At 52.2% G+C, this 22434-nt stretch overlaps 1 protein-coding gene across 3 annotated transcripts in view; it reads left to right on the plus strand.

The window, feature by feature from the left end:
* CLMN (calmin) overlaps positions 1-22434 on the plus strand; it is a 95679-nt gene that overhangs the window by 59962 nt on the left and 13283 nt on the right. For all 3 annotated transcript variants that reach the window (XM_037031796.1, XM_037031797.1, XM_037031798.1), the window contains exons 2-8: positions 2488-2549; positions 8092-8187; positions 9880-9963; positions 14282-14374; positions 16145-16335; positions 18102-18295; positions 19094-19176. In XM_037031796.1, coding sequence (XP_036887691.1) covers positions 2488-2549; positions 8092-8187; positions 9880-9963; positions 14282-14374; positions 16145-16335; positions 18102-18295; positions 19094-19176 — 803 coding nt within the window. The remainder of the gene's footprint in view (positions 1-2487; positions 2550-8091; positions 8188-9879; positions 9964-14281; positions 14375-16144; positions 16336-18101; positions 18296-19093; positions 19177-22434) is intronic.

Genomic DNA, 22434 nt, shown 5'->3' on the forward strand with positions numbered 1-22434 from the left:
TGGACGGATAATGGGCAGATGGATGGATGGATGGGTGAAGCAGGCATAGCCGGACTGACACCCACTTCCTCATTTACACCTTTCCGCGCAGTTAAACCCGCAGGCTAACCCAGGTTCTCTCAGGCTCTCCCTGAATGCTCTTCTGTTTCATACTTTGCTCTCTCTGAAGCCATATGGAGAAACCAGCCTGAGTGTTTGAATGTGTGTGTAAATACTTTACAATCCCCATAAACTTGTTTAAAGACAGTTGGGGGTGAAAGTATAAACTGGGGCAGCCTTTTGGGAGGGCAGTTTGGAAGTAGCTATTAACATTTTAAATGTGCCTACCACTGAGGCCCGGCCGTTTCGCTTTTCGCTCTCAGGCCTGAGGAACAGATCCGTGCACAAAGAGCCACACCCCCGGGCGCTTGAGCAGGGGTGCTCCTAACAGTGACACTCAGGCAGCAGCCGAGTGCCCCTCTACAGAGGGTGGCCGCTGAGCTGGGGACACCTGTCCCACAGAAAAGCTGCAGAGGCCAAAACAGGGTGTGCGGGAGGGGGTCTCCAATCTTCCAGAAAGCTCTGGGACTCTGGCACTCCTGCTCCCAGCAAATGCCGCCTCCCTACCTCATCTCTCTCCTTTTCCTTTCTCCTTCCTTCCCTCGAAACATTTAACTAGAACTAGACATTCAATCCTTGTGCCTGCTTGCCAGTGCCCTTCCTTTATAGAAAAGGAGGAAAATGAGAGAAAATCGGTCATATAAAGTGTAATGACTGTCTGCTGCCTCTTCAATTAAAAAGATTGAAAGGCCCAATATTAAAATTTGATTTATGGGCACCACTATCTACCCAATAATGAGGCCGAGAGGAAAAAGGAACCACAGTTGTTACGGAAAACTGTAGCCTTTTTTTCCTCCCCCAGGAGATAAATGGCCTCTCATTTTCTTATTGCTAAAGAAATGTGAAATGGTTTGAAGCATGTGTGGTGTGTTCTTCCAGCATGCTGGAATCCAGAGCTTGGTGAGTCAGGAGTCGGCTGACGCCGACATTTCAAGCTTCCTGAGAGGCGTAGTGGCGCGAGCCGAGGGCCTGCTGCCAGGTCCACCGAGCACCCAGCCCTGGACTGGCACCGGCACCCATCTCGAGATTCCCTTTGGGTCCTAAGGCGCCAAGCCAGCTCAGCCCACAGAGCTCTAGCGGGAGTAGGAGAAGCCCAGAGTCCAGCCCCAAGTCCTAACTCTGATGCTTATTGGTTGTTTGATGCTCAGTTTTTTCATATGCAAACTAGGAGCTTTAACCTTAGCGGTTGTGGGCTTTAGAGCAGGTGCCCCAGGATTCCCAACCGCCTCCAAGGGTGGGGGGAAGAATTAAACTAGTGAACACCCGTCAAGTGCCCAGACCAGGTACCTGCTGCCTCGGAGTGCTCAGTAAATGTTTTTAAGTCATTATCATTGCTATTGCAGATGCTTTTGCCATAATTGGAATTCCTGCGATTCAGACCCCGACCTCCCTTCTCCAGGTGCTGAATGGGGGGCAGACAGACCTGGGGGTATTGCCCAGCCCTGCCTCTGCAGCAGGTGCCCTGGCCCAGTCAAGGCGCCTCTCTGAGCCCCGTTTTGTTCATCTGTAAAATAAATTTCTACTCTGCAGGAGGTGTCGTCGGGTTTGAAGATTAATGGAAACAAAGTGTCCAGGATGCAATTAGTGCTGGCTAGATGGCAGTAACCCTTGAAAAGCAAAGATCTTTCCTGAGAAGACTGTTTGGGAAAGGCTGTCCCCTGGGAGGAGGGGCCTGCGTCTGGTTTATGTCCTCCTGGCTCACGGAGGCTCAGCAGCAGACTCCTGCAGAGTTCTGCCTTTCGGGCCAAGGTCAAGTGCTCCCTGGCTCTAGAAATAATAGCGACAAAAAAGAAAAAGAGAGAGCAGCCATTGTGCCCGGAACCGTGTTGCATTGACTTGCAGAGTCACAGGGATCTCACAGCAGCCTGGCAGTGAGCAGATCAGACATGGGGGTGGGCGACTGGATGAAGACGCAAACCTGGGAGACGACCAGCCCAGGAGAGTCGTGCCCAGGACTGCTATCCTGTCCACCACACGCTGGCCCCTTCCAGGGCCCACACCCCTATTCCTCATCACTGGCCTCCACTCGCGCCTGTCTCGCCCACACCCCAGCTCCTCGGGCCCATCACCCTGTGGTTCAACTTGTATCTTAGTCACCAGCGCCTCTACAGCTGGGCAGAGAGATGCCTGAATGTGTGCCTTTAGGTTGTGTAGAACATTTGGTTGTCTGAATTTGTGGGTGTTTCATCCACTTGAGATGCTGGGGGCCAGGGCTGGGGAAAATGGATTGTAGACGATGCCCAACCCCTTGCCACCCACCTTGCATTCGTACATGGGACCCTCCGGGGTTCTGCCTGCCGTCCGCCTAGAATCCCCCTTGCGAAGAGGAGGGTGGGATCTTGCAACATATTTCTTTCTGCCCAGCTGATGGCATTTCTTTGTTTTCAGTTGAGAGGGAAAATGTGCAGAAGAGGACCTTTACTCGATGGATAAACCTGCACCTAGAGAAGGTACGTGGGGAGCTTGGGTTTGGTAACCAGTGGGTTCGTCCGTAACTCAGTGTGAGGTTTGGTAGCCCAGTGAGGGGACACAGTGGCTCTGTGTTTTCTGTTGCTGTTATTGCTCTTATTGCCACTCATTTACTGAAACATCTGCCATTCTCCCTGCCTGGTATCAAGCTCCGTGCTGGGAACACCAGGGGTGAGGAAGGTGTAGTTCTGTCCTCCTCGGGTTATGAGTCTGGCTGGGGAAGGAAGGTCTGACTTGTATTTTCCATGGTAAAGACAGCTTTACCTGTGGCTGTGAGCACCAGTCAAAACAGACTGACCCCCAAAGAAGAACTCAGTCATGTATCGGCTGTCTGGTCCATCGAGAGCTGAGTGGAGTTGAACCAGCTGATTGCTGGGAGGAGATGCTGAAGTCGGTCCTACTTTTTGGGAAGTGACGCCACAGCCAGCTGGTACATGGCATGTGCTGCTCTACCTGCTGTAAGAACCACGGTGGCCCTACACAGGACACCAGTGCACTGAAACTCCATTATCTTCCTGAAGTAGCTTCGGTTTTTCTGGAACTTTTTATCAAACTCCCCGCACGAAGCGGTATTTATGGTCCTCCGGGTGAGCTGATGAAGGGCCAGCAGATTGTGCAGCCTGTCAGCTCAGGGACTGCCCACCAGCCGAGACCACCAAACCCCAGGAATGAATATCGCCACACCCCGAAAGGTCTATCTTTAAATAGAAACGACAAGCAAAGGTTAGAAGACATTCATTGTTGCACGGTCCAAACGCTTCCACGGACAGGAGGCGAGGGGGCTCCTGATGTCCAGTGGGGGGGGTTCCCGTGAGGAGCCTTTTGTAGGACTTTGGGTTGAAGTATGCAAGAACCCTTGACCCCTTTTAACAAAGCCAGATTCCCTCATCAATCCCATACTGTTGCTATTGATCAGTAATATTACCTAACCCTTCAGGTGCATGTACCACGAGCTGCTTAGTGCATAGACATCTTCTTTCATCTCCATGACAAGTCTCATTGCCCCCCCCCCCCGACCCCCACCCCAACCCCCACCACCCTTTAGGAATAAGGAAACGGGCTTAATGACTTCCGGCGCCCCGCCGGGAAGGAAGCTCTTCCTGTGGCTTCTGCGGATCAATCTTGGTGACTCTTCTTGCCCCTTTTCTTTCTGTCTGACGTGCTCTGGCCAGCCAGTTTTGAACTGCATTTTGTCTGCAAGTTTCTCAGGCTGTGAAGCAGGAAAAAAAAGGATGAGCAGGGAGCTGGACGCACAGNGTCTCATTGCCCCCCCCCCGACCCCCACCCCAACCCCCACCACCCTTAGGAATAAGGAAACGGGCTTAATGACTTCCAGCGCCGGGAAGGAAGCCCTTCCTCTGGCTTCTGCAGATCAGTCTTGGTGACTCTTCTTGCCCCTTTTCTTTCTGTCTGACGTGCTCTGGCCAGCCAGTTTTGAACTGCATTTTGTCTGCAAGTTTCTCAGGCTGTGAAGCAGGAAAAAAAGGATGAGCAGGAAGCTGGACGCACAGCCTGAGTGAGAAATCCCAGCCCTCCTTATACGCTAGGGTGGCCCCCCCGACTGGAATGTTCTGTGTTGCCCGGGGCTGGAGAGCCTCTTTTTCCCTTTACAAGAAAGCTGACTTCTCGAGATTCATCCCGCTCACTCCACTTCTTCCTAAATTCCATTATCTGGTTCTCCAACTAGACCCCGCCAGCAGCCTCATTTCTTTTCAAACCTGGCGGGGATTCGAGAGCTCCACGTTAGCGCAGGCGGGCAGATGTCCTTCTCTCCTGCCCTCGTAACAGGTACAAGTGAAACAATTGACGGGCCTTAGCTAGCCCCAATGAAGGTCCGTAGAGGACATCACTGAAATGATTAGAAAGTGGAGAAAATAAACGCGGTTTTTAGGAAGTAGAGTTCCTGACCGAAATTGCCGTTCGTGGAGTTGACTCTCGGGGCCTGTGATACTTCCCGAGCAGCCCTTGGCCACCCACACCTCTGTGCCCCACCTGTAGAATGAAACCCAGGAGGCTCCCGCATTCTTGAGGCGGAAGACTACCTGTCAGGACGAAGTGTGATAAATCACCTGCCCGTTACTCTGACGATGGGCAGGGCTCACAGTGTGAAGTGTTATTTCTGGAGAAAAGGGAGGCCGTCTCCCAACCCTGAGTTCCCCCGAACTCCTAAATGAAAGCCTGATGTGTGTTGGCTGGGGCAGCTGCGGATTCAGCCTGGTGGACGGAGTGTATCTTTCTCTCGTTCTTCTTCTTTTTTTTTTAATTAAAAGATAAACACAGGGCGGTGCAGAGGGCAACACAGCACATACCCATGCAGTCGCTCACCACCCCAAATGAGCCTCTGTTAGCATTTATCATTTCTCATTTATCGGGGCTTTCCCCTTGGCCACGCTCCGGCTCCTTCGGCGGGCAGGTGGGTCGCGCCCACTCCGAAGATAAATCAGATAGCACCTGAACCCAATGCCTAATAAACAGGGCAAAATTAACAGCCGCGTTTCCAACCTCGAGACTTTCAAGAACAACCTTTCATGTAAAGGAAACCCAGGATCTCCTTGGGGAGTTGGGCTTAACTGCAATTTGAAGGCTGTCAGAAATATTTACCGAGTCTCTGGCTTCTGGAAAAATTCCCTAATTTACCGAAGGAGTTAGATCATGAAGAAAACCCTCTGGGTGCTGTTTACGTGGCCAGGCCGGCCTCGTGAAGCCCGCGGAGCTGCGTTTGGGGCCCCAAGGGTGTTTTCTCTGGAGCCGGTTCAATCTCTCCTCCCGCCATCTCGCCATCTCACAGGATGGACTGCGGCCAAGGCCCCGTGGGCGGCGCTGCCGCCAAGGCTTATACAGACACTGTCCACGGGAATGATGCTCCAGGTTCCCCTCGAGCACACGGCTCAGCCACAGTCGGGGCTGGCAACTGGACGTTTTGTTAGGCCATTGATTGGGGGGTGTTTTGCTCTGGGCCCCGCGGTCTCTGCCTCCCATTAGCAGGAATAATATTTCCTCCAGTGTCTCCGTAACCTGATGCCCTCATGCTCGGCCTGGAATGTGCCCAAGGAGCTGCGGGAACTTGCCAAGGAAAAAAAATAAAAAAGAAGAGAAGAAAATAATCTGCCTTTTGGTTCAAAGTCACTGCTGCCCTTGAAGCCAAGTCCTTTTCTGTGCACCTGTGGGTGGAATTGCCCTGTATTTTGACTCCCTGGGGGTCAGGGGCTTGTACAAGGCCTCAGGAAATGCCACCTTCCTTAATAAAAAAAGAAACTGTGGGCCCTCCACAGCTCTTGGGGAAGGAGGCCTTGCCAGAGGAACAGGGAGCCTGGGCTGCAGCTCCACCGGGCTTCTGAGGCTCTCCTGAGCCCGGGTCTCTGGCTGGTGACTGCTGTCCCCACCCCCCATTTATACTGTCTCCTCATCTCCGCTGTGAACACCCCCTTTCATTGTACCGGGGAGTGGAGAGCACCCAGCCTTACCATTCTAACAGTGAGGCCCCGTACTGAAAGGTAAACAGACCCCGTGCTGCAGTGGCGGCCTAGTAACAACGCAGGTGTTTGGGCCCCGTCCCTGGAGATTCTGTTGCGGGAAGTCTTAACCTTGCTGCTTGGAAGCACTTATTACCCAGCATTTGTCAACAGAAACCTTTCTTCAAGCCAAGTCTTGCCTGGGACCCTAAACAGGGGCCTGTAAGAGCTGAACATCTCTAATGAAAGGGCTGCAATGGATCAGCCTCCTTCTCAATGCACCTTGGCCCCTCCAGGATACCAGGAAGCTGTTCCCCGGCAGCCTGGGGTTCCCGGAGGCCCAGTTTGCCTATCCCTGGGCCGGTGCATCTGACCAACGAATTCCAGCCAGCCCGGTGCACTCCAGGCCTGGTCGAGCCAAACTCTCAGTGGACACAGTGCAGTGTCGGCTCACAGACAGCAGGCCTCTCCGGGGCTTGGTTCAGAGAAGGAACTGGGGGCGGGGGTGATTCTGGTGCTTCCTGCACAGGCCCCTTCACAGTCCAGATCCTGTGTGGAGAGGGGTCTTTTCCCCCAGGGAGAGGGAAGAGCCTGGTGAACTGGGGCTGAGGGCGCCCTTTGCTGACCCAGGGAACCCAGAAGGTGAAGGAAGTAGGGCAGAGAGATGATGCTTCAAGGGCTTTCTTTGTGGGAGGGCCCCAGCGAAGGACATCTGCCTCTCAGCACTTACAGCTGTGAGGGTGCCACCCTCAGCAGAGGTGCCGCACATGAAAGGGCCCCCCAAGACTCTGCAGAAAGCCACTTGGTGGTAACCTGGTCTGGCTGATGGTGCGGGAGTATTCCAGGAAAGCAGGTGTTGTGACGGGCACTTTACCTGCGTGATCCATCCTGTGGTGGCCCCTGCCCTCTGCAGTGAGTCACATTCCACAACCGAACCTTGTCACCAAGGACGCTCAGGTCCAGGGAGGTTAACGAAAATGTCCAAGGCTGAATCCTGTTGAGGGTGGAACCTGGATTTGAACTCAGGTGTGTCTAACTGCCTTGCCTCTTAGTGCAACAGGCAAAAGGTGCCCCTTGAGATAAGGGTCTGTCTCTAGAAGCCTGGGTGTTGTGGGGGAAGGAGGCAGCAGCACTCCACTGATGAGCATTTCAATACAATTTTAATTGGATTTGTTATCATGCACATGCATTACTTCGTACGCCCAACCATGTCAATATACATCAACATATACATGTAAATCAGCCCCTCAGACTTTGAGATCCTGACCCCTACAGACTTGGGAGTGGACAGTCTGCAGGCCAGCTGTGTGCCCATCTGCCCTCCACTCCCTCCCACGTTGCCCACACCAGCCTCCTTCCTGGCTTTCTCTGCCAAGGGCGTCCCACCTGCAGACTTGGGCTAAACGTTGATGGTGTGACAGCCGGTCCCCCAGGAAGGCGGGTGTGTGTGCTTTGACTGGGCGGTCCTGGAGATGGGGGGGCCCTGCCGCCACCTGGACCCCAGCCCAGAGGGTGACCGACCCAGGGTCATGTCGTCATGGTGTCAGTCCGAGCTGCCGTTGTGGTCAGCCAGGGTGTCCTGATGAGGCACAGGGCTGTACCAAAGAGCTGACCTCTCCAAACACTGGGCACATCACCCAGCTTCTTGGAGCCTCAGGGTCCCCAGATCTGAGGCAAAGGGCTTGCACCAGGTAATTGGTGTGAGCCCTACTTATGGCCTCATTTCCTTCAACGGGAGTCTGTAATTAAGACCTGCCCTCTCTTTCTACCCTTAAGCAGAAACGTGGATGTAATAGGATTCTGGGGTCTACGATATCACATTAGGAGGGTCCCAAGGGTCACGTGTTTAATGGGGCCCCTGATGCTATCTCATCTACAGCCCCCCAGCACACCTGGTGCCCAGGTGTTGCCTCCAGGGAGGTGGGATTAGGGCCTCCGTGGGTGGGCTTTGCTGCCTGTGGACAGCAGTGGGCGTCCGGCGGTTTTCTCTCAAGTGAAACCTGGAGCTGGGACCTAGTTCCGTGGGAGACACGGGTTGCTAATCAGCTGCCTCCTTTGCCTTCCTCCACAGTGCAACCCCCCTCTGGAAGTTAAAGATTTATTCATTGACATACAAGATGGCAGAATCCTAATGGCTCTGTTAGAAGTCCTGTCTGGGCGAAATCTGGTACGTATGGCACCGCGGGCCAGAGAGACATAAAATGCCGAGGAAAACAGAGAGGAAGGTGTCTGTGCAACACAGACCTGTGTGCGTGTGCGCATCCCCGACCGTGCGTGAATCCCGTGACAAGAAACCGTGAGGGGTAACGCTCATTCCTCAGTGACTAAGACCGATAGAATCGCGTGTAACTCCGCTGTATCTTTTTGTCAAAGCAAGTGTACTTTCGTAAGTGAATGAATACGTGCCTGGTGTTTTCCATGAGTCTGTTAAGGCTCAAAATTGGAACGGGAACATCATGGCTTCGCTGGACAGCCAGCACATTAACCAGAAGGGTAGCCGAGAATCAGGCAGATGGGGAAGGCATTTCACAACCACCTTCTGGCACCCACCCCGAGGCCAACACTAGAATCGCTAGCTTCTAGGACCTTCTTGTAAGTACGGCCAAAATTGACTTGAACCCGCCGATCTCGAGGCTTATTTCATTTGGATCTTAGCCGTCCTCTTCATGTGGCGTGTGTCTGATGTGCACCGGTGAGTCCTGTCTCTCCCCTTCACCAAACGGGGCTCTCAACATCAGTGCTGTTGACATTTGGGGTGCGGTGGGTCCTTCTGGTGGGGCCATCCTGTGTACTTCGGGGTGCTCAGCCGCATCACAGCATCCTTGGTCTCAGCCCACTGGGTGCCAGCAGCACCCCCAGCCTGACAACCCAACACATCCCTAGGACATTGTTAGATGTCCCCAGGAGGGGGAGCAACGATCTGGCCAAAACGCCAGTAGAACTGATGTTGAGGAACCCGGCTCTAGAGCCCAGGGTTTGATTTGACTCATGGTGGTGGCCACAGCGGAGCAGCGATGGCCTATGCGCTTGGCCCTGCAGTTCATGCCAGGAGTGACTGACGCGCACTGGTTTGCCTTGGGACGTAAGCCACCCGCCTCAGGGGCGTCATGGGCTTCACTCCAGGGTGTTCATTCTGATGGTGCTCCTGGTGTGGACAGCTGACATCGTCCGAGTTTTAGCTTTTGCAGCCCCCCAATCCCACCCACACACACACACACACTCTCTCTATCTCCCCACTTCTCCTTTTCTCTCCCTCTCGCTCTGTCTCTCTCCTCTGTCTCTCTCTCTCCATCTGCCTGTCTCGGTTCCTTGTGTCTGTCTCCCTCATTCTCTCTTTCCGCCTGTCCCGCTCTCTCACGTTTTCTCTTGCCATCCCCTCCCCTCTGTCTCGCTGCCTCTCTCTCTCCCTCTCTCCGACCTGGGACAGCTGCTCACAAAGCTCTTGGCCAGAAAGCAGGAACATCTGCCACCCCAGGGAGGGACTTGCCGGATGATTTAGCAGCTGTGTGGTGATGCTCCTGGCGGAAGCTCCTGCTCTGACAGAAACCATCAGCCCTCGAGGACAGCATGTCACTGCGGGGCTCTGGGGGAGGGGGACTATCAAAAGCCAGGAGCTGGGTCAGAGGGAAAAGCCTGACACATCTGCCCCCGGTTTCACCCCTGGGTCCCCATTCACCAGCTCAGCTAGTGAAGTCCCAGGAACCATAAATAAGGGGTGGGTTTTTCAGCCGGGAGCCCCGACTTTCTCTTGAGGTTGATGTGAAGACAGAGAAGGAGAGGGGCGCATGCAGGCAGGCGCGTGTGCGGGGCCGAGGGGCCTGGGCGGGTCTAACGGGCTCCGCTCTGCTCTGTGTCACAGCTCCATGAGTACAAGTCCTCGTCCCACCGCATCTTTCAGTTGAACAACATAGCGAAAGCACTTAAGTTTTTGGAAGACAGCAATGTGAGTATTCGAAGCACCTCTGGTTAAACACAGGCCTGTCCTGTGGCAAAGGAAAATGCTAGCAGGTCACAGGAGAAGCACGGAGAGGGACCCCGCTCACACGATCACCCCGACTAGTTTTAAATTGAATGGAACTTGGCTGACCCATCCGCTGGTGACTCAGCCCGACTCCCTGCCCTCCCTCCGTCTCCATCAGGACAAACACTCCCCTGGACTCCAGCCCTGGGGAGGGTGGGCCAGTTGATCGGGGCTCGGTTCTTTAGAATTAGTTGGTGTTTTTTTTCTCCCCTTTTTGAATAAGAGTGCAGGTGAGCATGTCAGAATTTAAAACTGTCTCTTAGAACCCAAAATACAGGAGAAGTACAGGGGGTTCCGGGAGGCTAAATGAGCCAGGAAAACTTACAAAAATTCTCCCCTCTTGGATAGGACTTTCTAGACTTTAATGAGCTTTTTCTGTGTTTTGGACTCTGCTTCATGTCCTTGAGAAATGGGAGCGGATGGCCCTGGGGGATGAGCTTTCCAGAGCTCCCCTTTCATTAAGTGTCAGCGATTAATCGGGTGGAAACGCCACAGCTCGCCCGACAGTAAAATTCGGTCATAAAGAGCAGCGCACTCGGCATTCTGGGGGGTAAGCAGCAGAAGCTGAGTCTGGCTGATTGAAGCAGAAAAGGCTGTTGACAGGGTGCTGAGGAGCAAACAGAGGGGCCAGGGAAACCAAGGATGGAACCCGGGGGTGCTAGGCGCCAGGCCCACCGCAAAGGTCCCTATGCCTCCAATTCAAGGACCTTGTGTGGGCATGGCCACCCCTGCACTGTCCCCACGGCTGCTGAGAGTAGGACATCACAGACCCTGGAATGAACTCAGTGTCACACATTCAGATTCAAAGACCTGGGTCACCAAACCTTGGTGCCTCCCGACATCTCAGCTGCCAAGGGTGAGGAGGTGAGGAAAGCACTTTGGGGTCTTGCAGGGAGAGGTGGGCTCTGCCTCCCGTACTGTGAGCAAAGCCCCAGACCTAGGAGGGAGTTCAGACGGTGGTGGCCAAAAAGCACAGCATCGTTCGTAGCAGCATCCCTCACAATGGCCAAAAGGTGGAAGCAACCCCACGTCCACTGGTGGATGAATGGATAAACGGAGTACGGTATATTCACACTGCAGAAAACTGCTCAGCCAGAAAACTGCTCAGCCAGGAGAAAGAACGAAGCACCAATACAGGCTACCACACAGATGAACACTGAGAACTTTATGAAAATGCCAGACACAAAGGGCTGCTTGTTCTGTGATTTCATTCCTATGAAATGTCCAGAACAGGGAGATCCCTAGAGGCAGAAATAGATTAGTGGTTGGTTAGGTCTGGGGGGTGGGGGATTGGGGGAGAGATAGCTGACGAGGACGGGGTTTCTTTCTGATATGATGCGATGTCCTAAAATCGACTCTGGCGATGCCGCGCCTCTCTGCGAATTCACTAAAAACCATCAGGCCGTGTCCTTTGAATGGGCAGATTGGACGAAATATAAATTCTATCTCAGGAGAGCCGCTTCGTGAAGAAGCACGTTCATGAAAATGCTGGTGTCCCTGCGGAGTCCGTTCCACCGGCAGCCTCGGCCCCTGGAGGGCACAGGTTCTGGGCCCAGTTGCTGTGGCTTCTAGTCTTAGAAGGCGACGTGGGCCCTCAGAGCCTCAGCCGCCCAGTCTGTGAACAGAGGCGATGAAAAGCGAGCCTAGGTCTGAGAGTCGCTGAGGCCTGGGGGTGCCAGTCCAGGCAGCATTCAGCTGAGGCTCTTCCTCCCTCCCTTGCTCCTGGAGGGGCCGCCAGGTGGGCTCTCCTGAGCAGCATCTGCACTTGAACTCCCGGGGGGCGTGTGTTTGTGATAACGGGTGGGTGGACACTCCAGGAAGGGCTGGCCCTGCCCAGGTGTGGTGGTGCCGCCCTCTGAAGGCCTGGCTGGCTTGCTCTTGCCCACTCTTAAATGTTTCCCAAGCTGCCTGCAGCCGCTGCCTATGGTACAACAGAACATTAAAGCTCACGCTCCCTTTCTTTATTTAAAAATCTGGAAATATTCCTAACGTGAGAGTGTTTTGTCGGCTTTGTGCCCCATTGGTCAGGCAGGTGGGACAGGTGAGTGACCCCATGGTGGAAGGCAAGGGTGAGCACTGGGGAGGGACACAGGAGGAAACAGACATTTCAGGTGCCGTCCCTGTCCCACTCCCAGAGGCCACATATCACTTATGGGCTCTTACTGGCCCCTCCGTGTCCTAATGACCCAGCTTGAGGGAGGGAAGACAGGCCTCTGTGGCTCTGCTGAGCGAAAGATCACCCAGAACTGGGTGATCCCTGCCACATAGGTCCCGTGTGCCCCAGGATCCGGATGCTGTGAGGTGTGGCCAGCCCATGTCCTTCCCTCCCTCTCCCATAAATCCACATCACAGGGCATTGCTCTGACTCCGTTGTCAGAGACTGGCTGCCTGTGGGACAAACCCCGAGACTTCCATCCTCTGAGCCTCAGCTTCCTCATCTGCGAAATGGGACGTTAAGAGCATGAAATGAATTAACCCATGAAAGCCACTGGACAGAAGTCGGCTCCACCACGATGACCATTGTCCCTGCCTCAGGCTCTGTGAGGCAGCCAGAGTGGGGAGAAGGAATACTCCCATAAGCTTCTTGGCCCACTTGTCGGTGTGACAAAAACCACGGAGTTACAGGGAAAAGGAGGGGGAGGACTTTGTCCCCGAAGCTTCTGCCTGCTGTCTGGCTGTTACATTGCTCACTACAGAGGGCCCAGTGTGGCTGGGCACCCAAGATACTTGGGAATGTATGCTCCTTGAGGTTTTGGACTACCTGCAGTCACCGCCTTCCCTTGGCCAGGCGCTCGGGCCCTGGCCTCCCCCGGGATGGAGCACCATCCTGCTCACTGCATCCCTTCAAGGCAACTCTGTGATTCACCGCATGGGATGTGCGGCCATGACGGATGTAGATGGAATACGGGGCCCGACTGTGATCGGCCCTGTTATTCACAATATTGACAGCTTCCATCCCGGATCTGGCCTGCCTGTAATGAATGTGTGCTGGCTGAATGATATTCTTGGCATCAGCTTGCAAAACGCCCTGAGCCAGGGAACTAACTCTCTTCCTAGGTTAGGAAATCCCAGGCCCTGCTGAGTGGTGTTTTCAGAAACTGGAGACAGCTGATAGGATCAGAGACCCTTGTCAAACATTTTGGAAAGCCCTCAGGGGAAGGGAGAAGGGAATATTTGTGTGAAGCCTCCTGTTTTCTTCCCCAGGTCTCCCTGCCAAACTTTGTGGGGTGCCCTTGCAAGTTTACCTTGACTTTCTCCTCTCTTCCTCCTGAAGAATGGGTGGCCTGCACGGTCTCAAACATCCCCTCTGTGTCCCTTTGGAGAAGTTTGCAGGCCCCTGAGCTGGTACTCAGGTTTTGTCTGCGGACCAACATGACTCAGGGCAGTGGTTCCCGCCCACACCTGAGTGGGTGGCAGAATTGCCGGGAGCTCTGGTCGAAGGGCCCCCCTCCCGGAACTGCCGATCCAGTAGGTCTGGGGCAGAATTTGCCTTTCTGAGGAGCTCCCAGGAGGTCAATTCAGGGACCACACTTTGAGAACCACTGCTGAGAACCACCACACTTTGAGAACCACTGGGGACTTGCTAAGAGCATCACCCTGTGACCAGTTAAATAAGATCCTAGTTAAATAAGTAGAGAATATCCTAAGGGTTTCTCGACTAGACAGTTTTCACCAGTCAGTGGGATATTTTGTGATGACGCAGATGCTCTGGGCACCAACCTCGTCCCTACTCACTGTTTCTAATAAGCAATAGATAATTATGGTACCCGTCTGGGCCGGTGATCGCTGCCGGCAGTGCTCTCGGTTTGTCCAAAGCGTGTTTGATCTGCAGGTTTGGGGGTGGTGAGTAGCATGGCACCCAGACCTGATGGACACTCACCGTCTGTCACAAGGTGACCGAGGCACCAGTATATGACCTGGGGCACCTTACATTTGACCTCTCTGGTATTCCCTCACCTGAAATACAGGGATAGTAGTACCTGCCTGGGGGGGTTGTTGAGGGTGAACTGAGCTGATACTTGCAAGGGGCTTAGCATAGTAACTGTGCCTGGTAAGTCCAATGTACATGATTTTTAGATACACACATACTTTTGCACGCGGGGGTCCTTGAGAGGTGGCCTTGGGCACCCCTGAACAGCACAGGTGAGAAAGAGAAGCAGGTCCGTGGGGGCATCAGAAAACTACCTGTTTTCAACATACCTGGCCACCCCGGTTAAGCTCATAAATGTCTTCTCTGCAGGTAAAACTGGTTAGCATAGACGCTGCAGAAATAGCGGATGGCAACCCCTCACTGGTTCTTGGGCTGATATGGAACATAATTCTCTTCTTCCAGGTAAGACCATTTCCTTTCTGTGACGCACAGCCGTGGTCTCCTTGTGTTCACTTAGGGCCGACAGTATGGGGTGGGGCAGGTCAAGGGCGACTGTGAGATTCCGTTTCTTACAGATGTTTGACTTTTCTGTTTCCTGAAAGAGAGCCGAAGGGCTCTGGTCGCTAGAGATTTGCATCCCTGTGATTTTAAAAGAGGGGAGCTCTGTGCAGAAGAGTCTGTGTGTTCTCTTGAGAATGAAAGAATTTAATATTTCCTTTGCAAAGTAATTTCATTCCACGGTGTCACAAGAACTAGGGGACATACTTCCCCAAATTGAACTTGGTAGAGGTACTTTCCTAAAATGACTCGGGTTTGCTTGTCTGAAAGACAGCTGTAGGAAGAGGCGTGTGTGACGGGGAACGCCTTTTTCCATCCTTAGCAACGTCAGCCTGTATTTGGAAACGCAGCTGTTATGGAGACAGACAGGATCTGCGGCTGGGGCATGAAGGCGGCATTTAAAATCACACTCCACTTCTTTGCCCTGAGTAGAAGGGAGTCAGCTGGTGTTTTTATCTTCTTAAATCCCCCTCTTTTGGAATAGAACATCATGGCTCATTATTTAATTGCCGCTGCTGCCCCCCGCCCCCAAGAGTAAAACTGATCTGCATGGAGGTGATTTGCTGGGGGCTTTGGCTCCATGTTTGTGTTTCAGGGAAGGGTGAGCACAAACATGGTTTGGGGACAAACAGACATTGTTCTTGGTGAGCCTTAAACTTCAAAAACCAGAGGCACTCCCCCTGAGCCTCCGTTTCCACATCTGGGAGAGGGTCTATGATATGGGATGAGCATGCAGAGATGCCGTGTGGGACAGCCCATCTGGTAGTCATTATTCAGTCCCCTGACACAAGCTGGGGGTATCCTGAGCATGTGTAGAAAGTCAAGGCTTGAAGTGCCCCCCAGACCTTCATTCATTCATTGAGTACAATGTCTTGAGTTTCTCCTATGAGCCAGGCTCTGCACATACAAAGTCCTGCATTCAGAGCTCTCTGGTGTTACAGATAAAGCAGCCCCATATTCTAGAGCTCTGTGCTGCAGGCCACGGTCAAGTTCTAAGCAGAGTGGTGTAAGAGCGCAGAGCAAAGGCAATGACCTCAGGGGAAGAGGGGAGGGAGGAAAACTTTCTGCCGAAAGTGACATCAGAGCTGGGTTTTGAAGGGTGAGTGGGAGCACATTAGACCAGAGCATCTCAGACTTGACCGTGCATATGAACCACTGGGAGGTGGTGCTGAGATGTGGATTCTGACTCTGATTTTGTAGGTTCTGGGGCAGGGCCTGGGCTTCTGCATTGCTCACAAGTGCCCCATGATGGGAGCCACCTTTTGAGCAGCCAGGAATCTAGCGATGAAGGAAGGTGACATCCAGGCCTCAGGACCAGTATGAGCCTAGGCAGTGGGGCTTGAAACAATGTGATGCATTCTGGGAGGGACAGCCCATGAGGGGAGGGGGTGGGTGGAGTCAGGTCAGGAAGACTCGTGCACAGAGGCTGGCCAGAGCTAGAGACACGGGGAGAGGTGCCCACCCTGTGGAGTATCTTTGCATGCCCTCCAAGCCCTGTGAAACTGTCAGGTGACCATGGGTCCTGCCCTGTTCCCTGACATGCAGCCACCGGGAAGGGTTTCCCCCTATTCAGGGACCAAGTTCTGCACGAGCTTGTCCCCCCAGTCAGGCCCCACTTGGTCTCTGTGGTCAGACGAGGTTTGCTCTGGGTCTAAAGTGACTTTCTCCTTCTAGATAAAGGAGCTCACGGGCAACCTCAGCAGGAACTCTCCATCTTCCAGCCTGTCACCCGGCTCGGGGGGCACAGACTCAGACTCTTCCTTCCCACCCACACCCACCACCGAGAGCAGTGTGGCACTATCGGTGAAGGACCAGAGGAAGGCCATCAGGACCCTGCTGGCGTGGGTACAGAGGAAAACAAGGAAGTAAGCCACGCATCTTGCCCCATCCCCCATGCTATTGCCAAGCAGAGGGAAGGGGACCATCCTGGGCAAAGGAAAGCGGGCAAAGGAAAGGGGCATTAACATTTATTAAGTTACATGCAAGGTATAAGCCTGCTGTTTCATGTAAAGGGGTGTCTAACCTTTTGGCGTCTCTGGGCCACACTTTAAATACATTATGACATGTAATCACCAAAAAAATCTCACAATGTTTTAAGGCAATTTATGATTCTGTGTTGGGCCGGATGCACAGCCACCCTGGCGCCACATGAGGCCTGCAGGCTGCCGGTTGGACACCCCTGAAGGGGATGCTGTCTGTCTCTCAGGTTTTGTGCCCAGAACACTGTATTCACTTCGATTTGCAGGGAGCTGCTGAAAGGGTCTGAATACAAACCAAAGGGGCTTCCAGCATGTGGGGTTTAATATGCGGTGTGAGCCACACCAACGCAGGGCCACCCCAGCTCTGCCACGTACGCACTGGGTGAGATCCTGGTGGACCACTTTCCCCACCAGCCACATCTGCAAGCTGGTAGCTGGCCATTCGCTGCCTTACAGCCCAGTTAGGGTGAAATGATGTGGACCCCACGAACGTGCCTGGTATAGGACTAGCCCATAAAAAGCACTTCACAACTATCAGATTCCTTCTCCCCCGGGTATGGGAGTGAGTAAAAGAGGAAAGAAGATGGAAGAGAGGCTGGATCTCTGGAGTTTGATGGAGGGGCGGAGCACAGTAGAGTCGATTAACATGGACCATCAAGATGTGTTGTTTGGAAAGGAATCAGCCAAAAGTGTGTCAGGGGACTAAGGAGGAGGCGGCATCTTTGGGGTCATGCAGAAGTTCTGCTTCTACGCTGTGACCGAGGCTCCAGGACTCTATACTCGCGCTAAAATGCCATGGTCCATGTATCACCCCCGTGCAAAAGAAACTCATGGGACCGAATGAGGCCTGAGGCTTAGACTCTTGTCCCAATGTCCCGGCTTGGATAACACACGCTGGGAATGTGTGCTGCTTTCTGCTTTTCCAACTGCTTGTGAATCTTACGCGGTTTCTACATAAAACGGTTTTTTTGTTTTTAAGAGAATCCAGTGATCACCATGATGAGGTGGGCAGGTCTCAGAGGATGGTTCCTAAAGGAAATCGGTGCCTGGCAGGATTAGCCATCTTTGTCCCTCCCACTTTTTGAGGGCCTTCCGTGGGCCACCTGCGGGGCACATTCAGGTGTCCACCTGCCGTGGTTGTTCCTGTGGATTCCAGCCAGTACTTCCCCACGGCCACCACTGGGCGGTCACCTCGAGGGCACCCCTGTTTTACCATTGAGGAGGTGGAGGCCGAGGGCGGTACAGGACTTGCCCAAGGTCACCACAGAGGAAGTACAGAGAGGGCAGCTGGGGGTGCACATGAGACTTTCTGGCTCCATTTTATTGCATAGCACTTCCTGTTTGCTGTTTTGAGTATCGCTGATAAGATGAACAGGGTATATAAATTTGCTCATTTATCTGTTTAGAAATTGGGGGGACATCAGGTCCTCTTTTACCCTCTTGGACGGTGCCTATCTTCTTGTTCTGTTTGTCCAGACATGGAAGTGGGATGGTTCCACATTGCTCTCCCGGGGCTCGGGGCCCAGGGGCTCAGGGCTCGCAAGGTCAGCGGCTCATGGCCCCACTGGGAGGCCCGTGGGGCTGCTGCATGCTGACCCCTTGTCACTGATTCTCTTCACTAAGCCACCTGTGGCTGCCCTGCTTTTCCCCAGGTATGGCGTGGCGGTGCAGGACTTTGCGAGCAGCTGGAAGAGTGGGCTGGCTTTCCTGGCTGTGATTAAGGCCATCGACCCCAGCCTGGTGGACATGAAGCAGGCCCTGGAGGACTCCATGCGGGAGAATCTGGAGAAGGCCTTCACCATCGCGCACGATGCCCTTCACATCCCCAGGCTCCTGGAGCCAGAAGGTAGCGGCGGTCCCCTCTCTAGAGCTCTTCCTTCGGAATGATTTTTGTCACCTGCGTACCACTTGCTGTCCAGGCAGAAAACTTAGAAAATACAGAACAATCCAATGAAAACTTTTTACATCTCCTGTACTCCTGCCAGTGAGGTCATTCTTCCAGTACTTTCTGGTGCCTTTCATTACAGTTTTTTTACATAATTGGGATTGTTCAGTGTATGTATAGTTGTAGCCTCTTTTTTTTACTTAACATTCTAGCTTTGACATAAGTATTTGCATGTAGCTGTAATGTGTTCATTATATATTGTTATGGGCTGCGTAATGGTCCATCTCACGGCATACCAGGATTCACTAGGTTCTTCTACCATTGGTGGGCATTGAGGTTGTTTCAGAAATAGTTGTGTTTATATACAACACTGTGGCGATCGTCTCATGGAATGAAGCTCCTTTGGGACCAGGTCCCCGCAGCCTAGTGACAGGATTGGAAAGGACACCTTCTCAAGGCGCTTGGCTGTCTTGGTTTCCACATGGGGCAGGCTAGTGTGGGGCTCCCTCCAGCAGCGAGCAAGGGAAGGTGGTCCTGGGAATAACGAGTCCTGGGTTCTACATCCTGGCCCCATGTGGCCCCCCTGTTCATCTGCCTTCCGTCAAAGGATCCGCCCTGTCTGGGCCTCAATTTCCTCACGTGTAAAAGAAAGAGAAAACCTCAGTGGTCTGTGGGTCCCCCCACTGGCCAGCATCCCGTGGTCCTCCTTAAAGGTTGCGTGTCCTTGTGTCCTTCTAACGCCTGTGTCTCTCTCGACAGACATCATGGTTGACACGCCGGACGAGCAGTCTATTGTGACGTACGTGGCACAGTTTCTAGAGCATTTCCCGGAGCTGGAAGCCGTATGTTGCTTTTCCTTACCTTTAATTCTGATACTGTATTTCCACCAGACAAAGCTGGGCTTGGGCCATCGTGTTCTGGGGGCAGTAATAATCCAAAATTGATCTCAAGCCCGTGAGCGCTGCCTTGCCACATTTTAATTTCAAAATCATATGTGACGCGTATCACGTTCAACAGCAGGACGGGAAGTTAGGCAGCCACCCCACTCGCAAGTCCCTTCCCACACCAAACTTGATGTAGGTTGTAAGAGATGCTTGCATGTGCTCTGAATCACTTACTTAATTTCTCAGACAGCAGATGGAACGTTTTAGCAATCCACCAGACTTTATCAGAGCCTGAAAAACCACAGAAGACAATGCCAAAAACACACCTTTTTCAGAGTCTCAGATTGTACTTGGTGACAGACTTTTTTATTCTTTTTGGAGCAGATTGAGACCTTTTAGAGGTTGTCATGGTTGCCGAACCTCCGCCCTACCCAGCGATGATCATAATAAGGGTGACAATTACAACGATATCAACAGCCCTTTACTGAATTCACTGGTAATTTATTGAACACCTGCTGCTGGCTTGGGGGTCTCAGCAATGAACTAAGTGGACAAAGCCCCTGACCTTGAGTAATTTTGCTCTGATAGAGAGCACAGTGAACAAGTGAGCAAACACATTACAATTTGAAGTAGTTATAAGTAGTAGACCAAAAAAACCTGAGCATAAAGAGCTAATATTCCCCAGGGGGACAGGGCTGGTCTCCTAGCTTCAGGCTGGTCAGGTAAGTGATGGCCCGTCCTACAGTCCCACCTGGCTCAGCCTCAACATCCTCACTTTATAGATAAGCACACAGGTGTTCAGAGGCTTCAAGCCCCTTCCAGGGTCGCACAGCCACCAGCTACAGAGCTCTGTGACTCCGGGTCTCTGTGGTTCCAAAGGCTGAATCCGAATCCACATGTGGCTTTCATTCTAGCCCCTAGCCGTGTGTGTGTGTGTGTGTGTGTGTGTGTGTGTGTGTGTGTGTTTCCCAACTGTCCTTCTTCCACACATCACTTCCCAGTAAGTTAGAAGCAGAAATTCCTGGGCTGGAATGTCAGTCTGCCACTTGAAGCTGTGTGACCTCTAGGTGCTTACTTCACCTCTCTGATACATGTCTGTTTGAGATGCTAGTCCCGTGCTTGGCACAACAGTTGATGCACAGCAAATGGTGGTGATTGTTATCATTTTTGTAATAATACAGTGTATAGTATAATTTGTGCAATTGTATGCATTATACAGTATAACATATGGCACAGTAAGATTGTGTGATGTTCCTAGCCCATTACTGACTTCAGAGATACGACGCATCCGGGCTTTTGTTAGCCTCAAGCCCGTAAGACGCGGGTCGAGGTGGAGACCAATGACAATGTGTGGCATTTGCAGGAGTCGCAGCAAATCTGACACTGGTCTCCCCAGGGCGGTCAGGTGGGGCAAGGGAGCAAGAAGTGACAAAATGAGACCTGGGAAAGGCATCCTGAGGCACAGAACACGGTGTGTCACTGCAGAGCGCTTAGTCCGTACACACGCCCCGGGGACTCCAGATGCCGAGTCCCAGCTCGTGTCCCGGCACTCCCTGAACCGTTCCTGAAGTTTAGTTCATTTCCATTAACATCCCTTAAGCCTTGGCCATCCGGGCACCAGACACTGTCTGGTTTCATAGCCCAATGTATGGTTTCTTTTGGTTAAAGGTACCATGTGCACTTGAAAAGAATGGGTCTCATGCGCTGAAAGAGTTGATGTTCTTTAAATATCAGTTAGGTTGAGTGGGTTAACATGCTATTGTCACATTCTGTCTATCGGCATACTGGTATTTTTTTTCTGCTTTTCCTATTGATTAGTGTGAGGGAAATATAAAAATCCCCAACTTATGACTGTGGATTTATTCTTCTTCTTAGCGCTGTCAGTTTTTGCTTTCCATGTGTTGAAGCTCTGCTGTATGAGCAACACACTGAAGATTTTGGTGTCTTCCTGATGACCGCGCGGTTTGATTTTTAAGCAGCATCTTTCCTTGCCTGGTGGCATACTTTGTCTCAGACCGATGTAGCCACCCCAGCTTTCGCGTGTGGTTGCGTGATACATCATTTTTCATCTTTTTCTTTTCTGTGTGTGTGCTGGTCAATACGTCTCTTACCGACAGTGGATGGTCAGGTCTGGTTCTTTATCCATTCTGACAAGAATTCGTGTCTCATTTAAGTAGTGTGTTTTTCATTCATTTACAGCGATTTAAATAGAGAGATTTTGATTAGTTTTCCATTGGTCCTCTCTGTGCTATGTTTTTTTGTCTTTTCCTTGCTGCAGTTTTTTTTGGGGGATTATCCGATTTTTTTTTGGTTTCCATTGTAGCTCTGCTAGTAGCTTTTTAGCCACCTCTTCTCATTCTATCTTTCTAGTAGTTGTTCTAGGGAGTATAATGCCCATCTTGAACATGCCTCAGTCCACCTTGAATTCCTAGTAAAGTGCATATTTAATATATTTCTATATATGCAAAAATGTGATTCCACTCATGCTTTTCCCGCTCCCCTGTGCTGTTACTGCCATTCACTTCACGTCTACGTACGTTTTAATCCCAATACATTGTTAGAGTTGTGCTTTAGACAGAGGACTTTTTAAGAAAACTTTTTAGTCTTTTATATTGACCAATGGATTTACTATTTCAGGTTCTCTTCAGCATGAAGAACTACTGTCGTGTTCCCTGTAGTGTAGGTTAAATAGTTCATTTAGAGCCTTTATCTGCTAGTTCTAACCCTGGGTCTTATTTGGGTCTTCTCCTGAGGACTGTTGTTCCTCTTCACTGTGGGTCTCATCCCCCTGCGTCTTGGAATCTGGAAAGTTTTTATTTTATGCTAGACCCGGTATATACGTAAACATTCCCCGAGAATGTATTCTTCTCATAAATAAGGATTCACATGGAGGAATTCATCATGTTGGCCCTCTGAGGAGTCTGAAAGGGATATGCTGCCGTTTAATTTAAGTTCAGCCTTCTAGTTTCAGATAATTTTAGGATGGGGTCACTGCGCCGAGCCCACCAGCCCACCGGGAGTCGATCACAGCAGCAGCCCAAGGTCGCTGCCTGCATTTCCGCCCGGCCCATAGCCATTTCCACTCAGCACAAGGCCCTGTGTGCGAGAATCAGCCTATGAGGAGATTTGGGGTTGCATTCGGGGCCCTTTGGATCGGCTCTGTCATACCAGCCAATACAGTCGGTGACGGGGTGGCTGACCTTTCCTCATCTCGGG

The sequence above is a fragment of the Sturnira hondurensis genome, unplaced genomic scaffold, assembly GCF_014824575.4.
Source record: "Sturnira hondurensis isolate 20B ecotype Veracruz unplaced genomic scaffold, ASM1482457v3 Scaffold0021143, whole genome shotgun sequence".
In the NCBI taxonomy this organism is placed as follows: Eukaryota; Metazoa; Chordata; class Mammalia; order Chiroptera; family Phyllostomidae; genus Sturnira; species Sturnira hondurensis.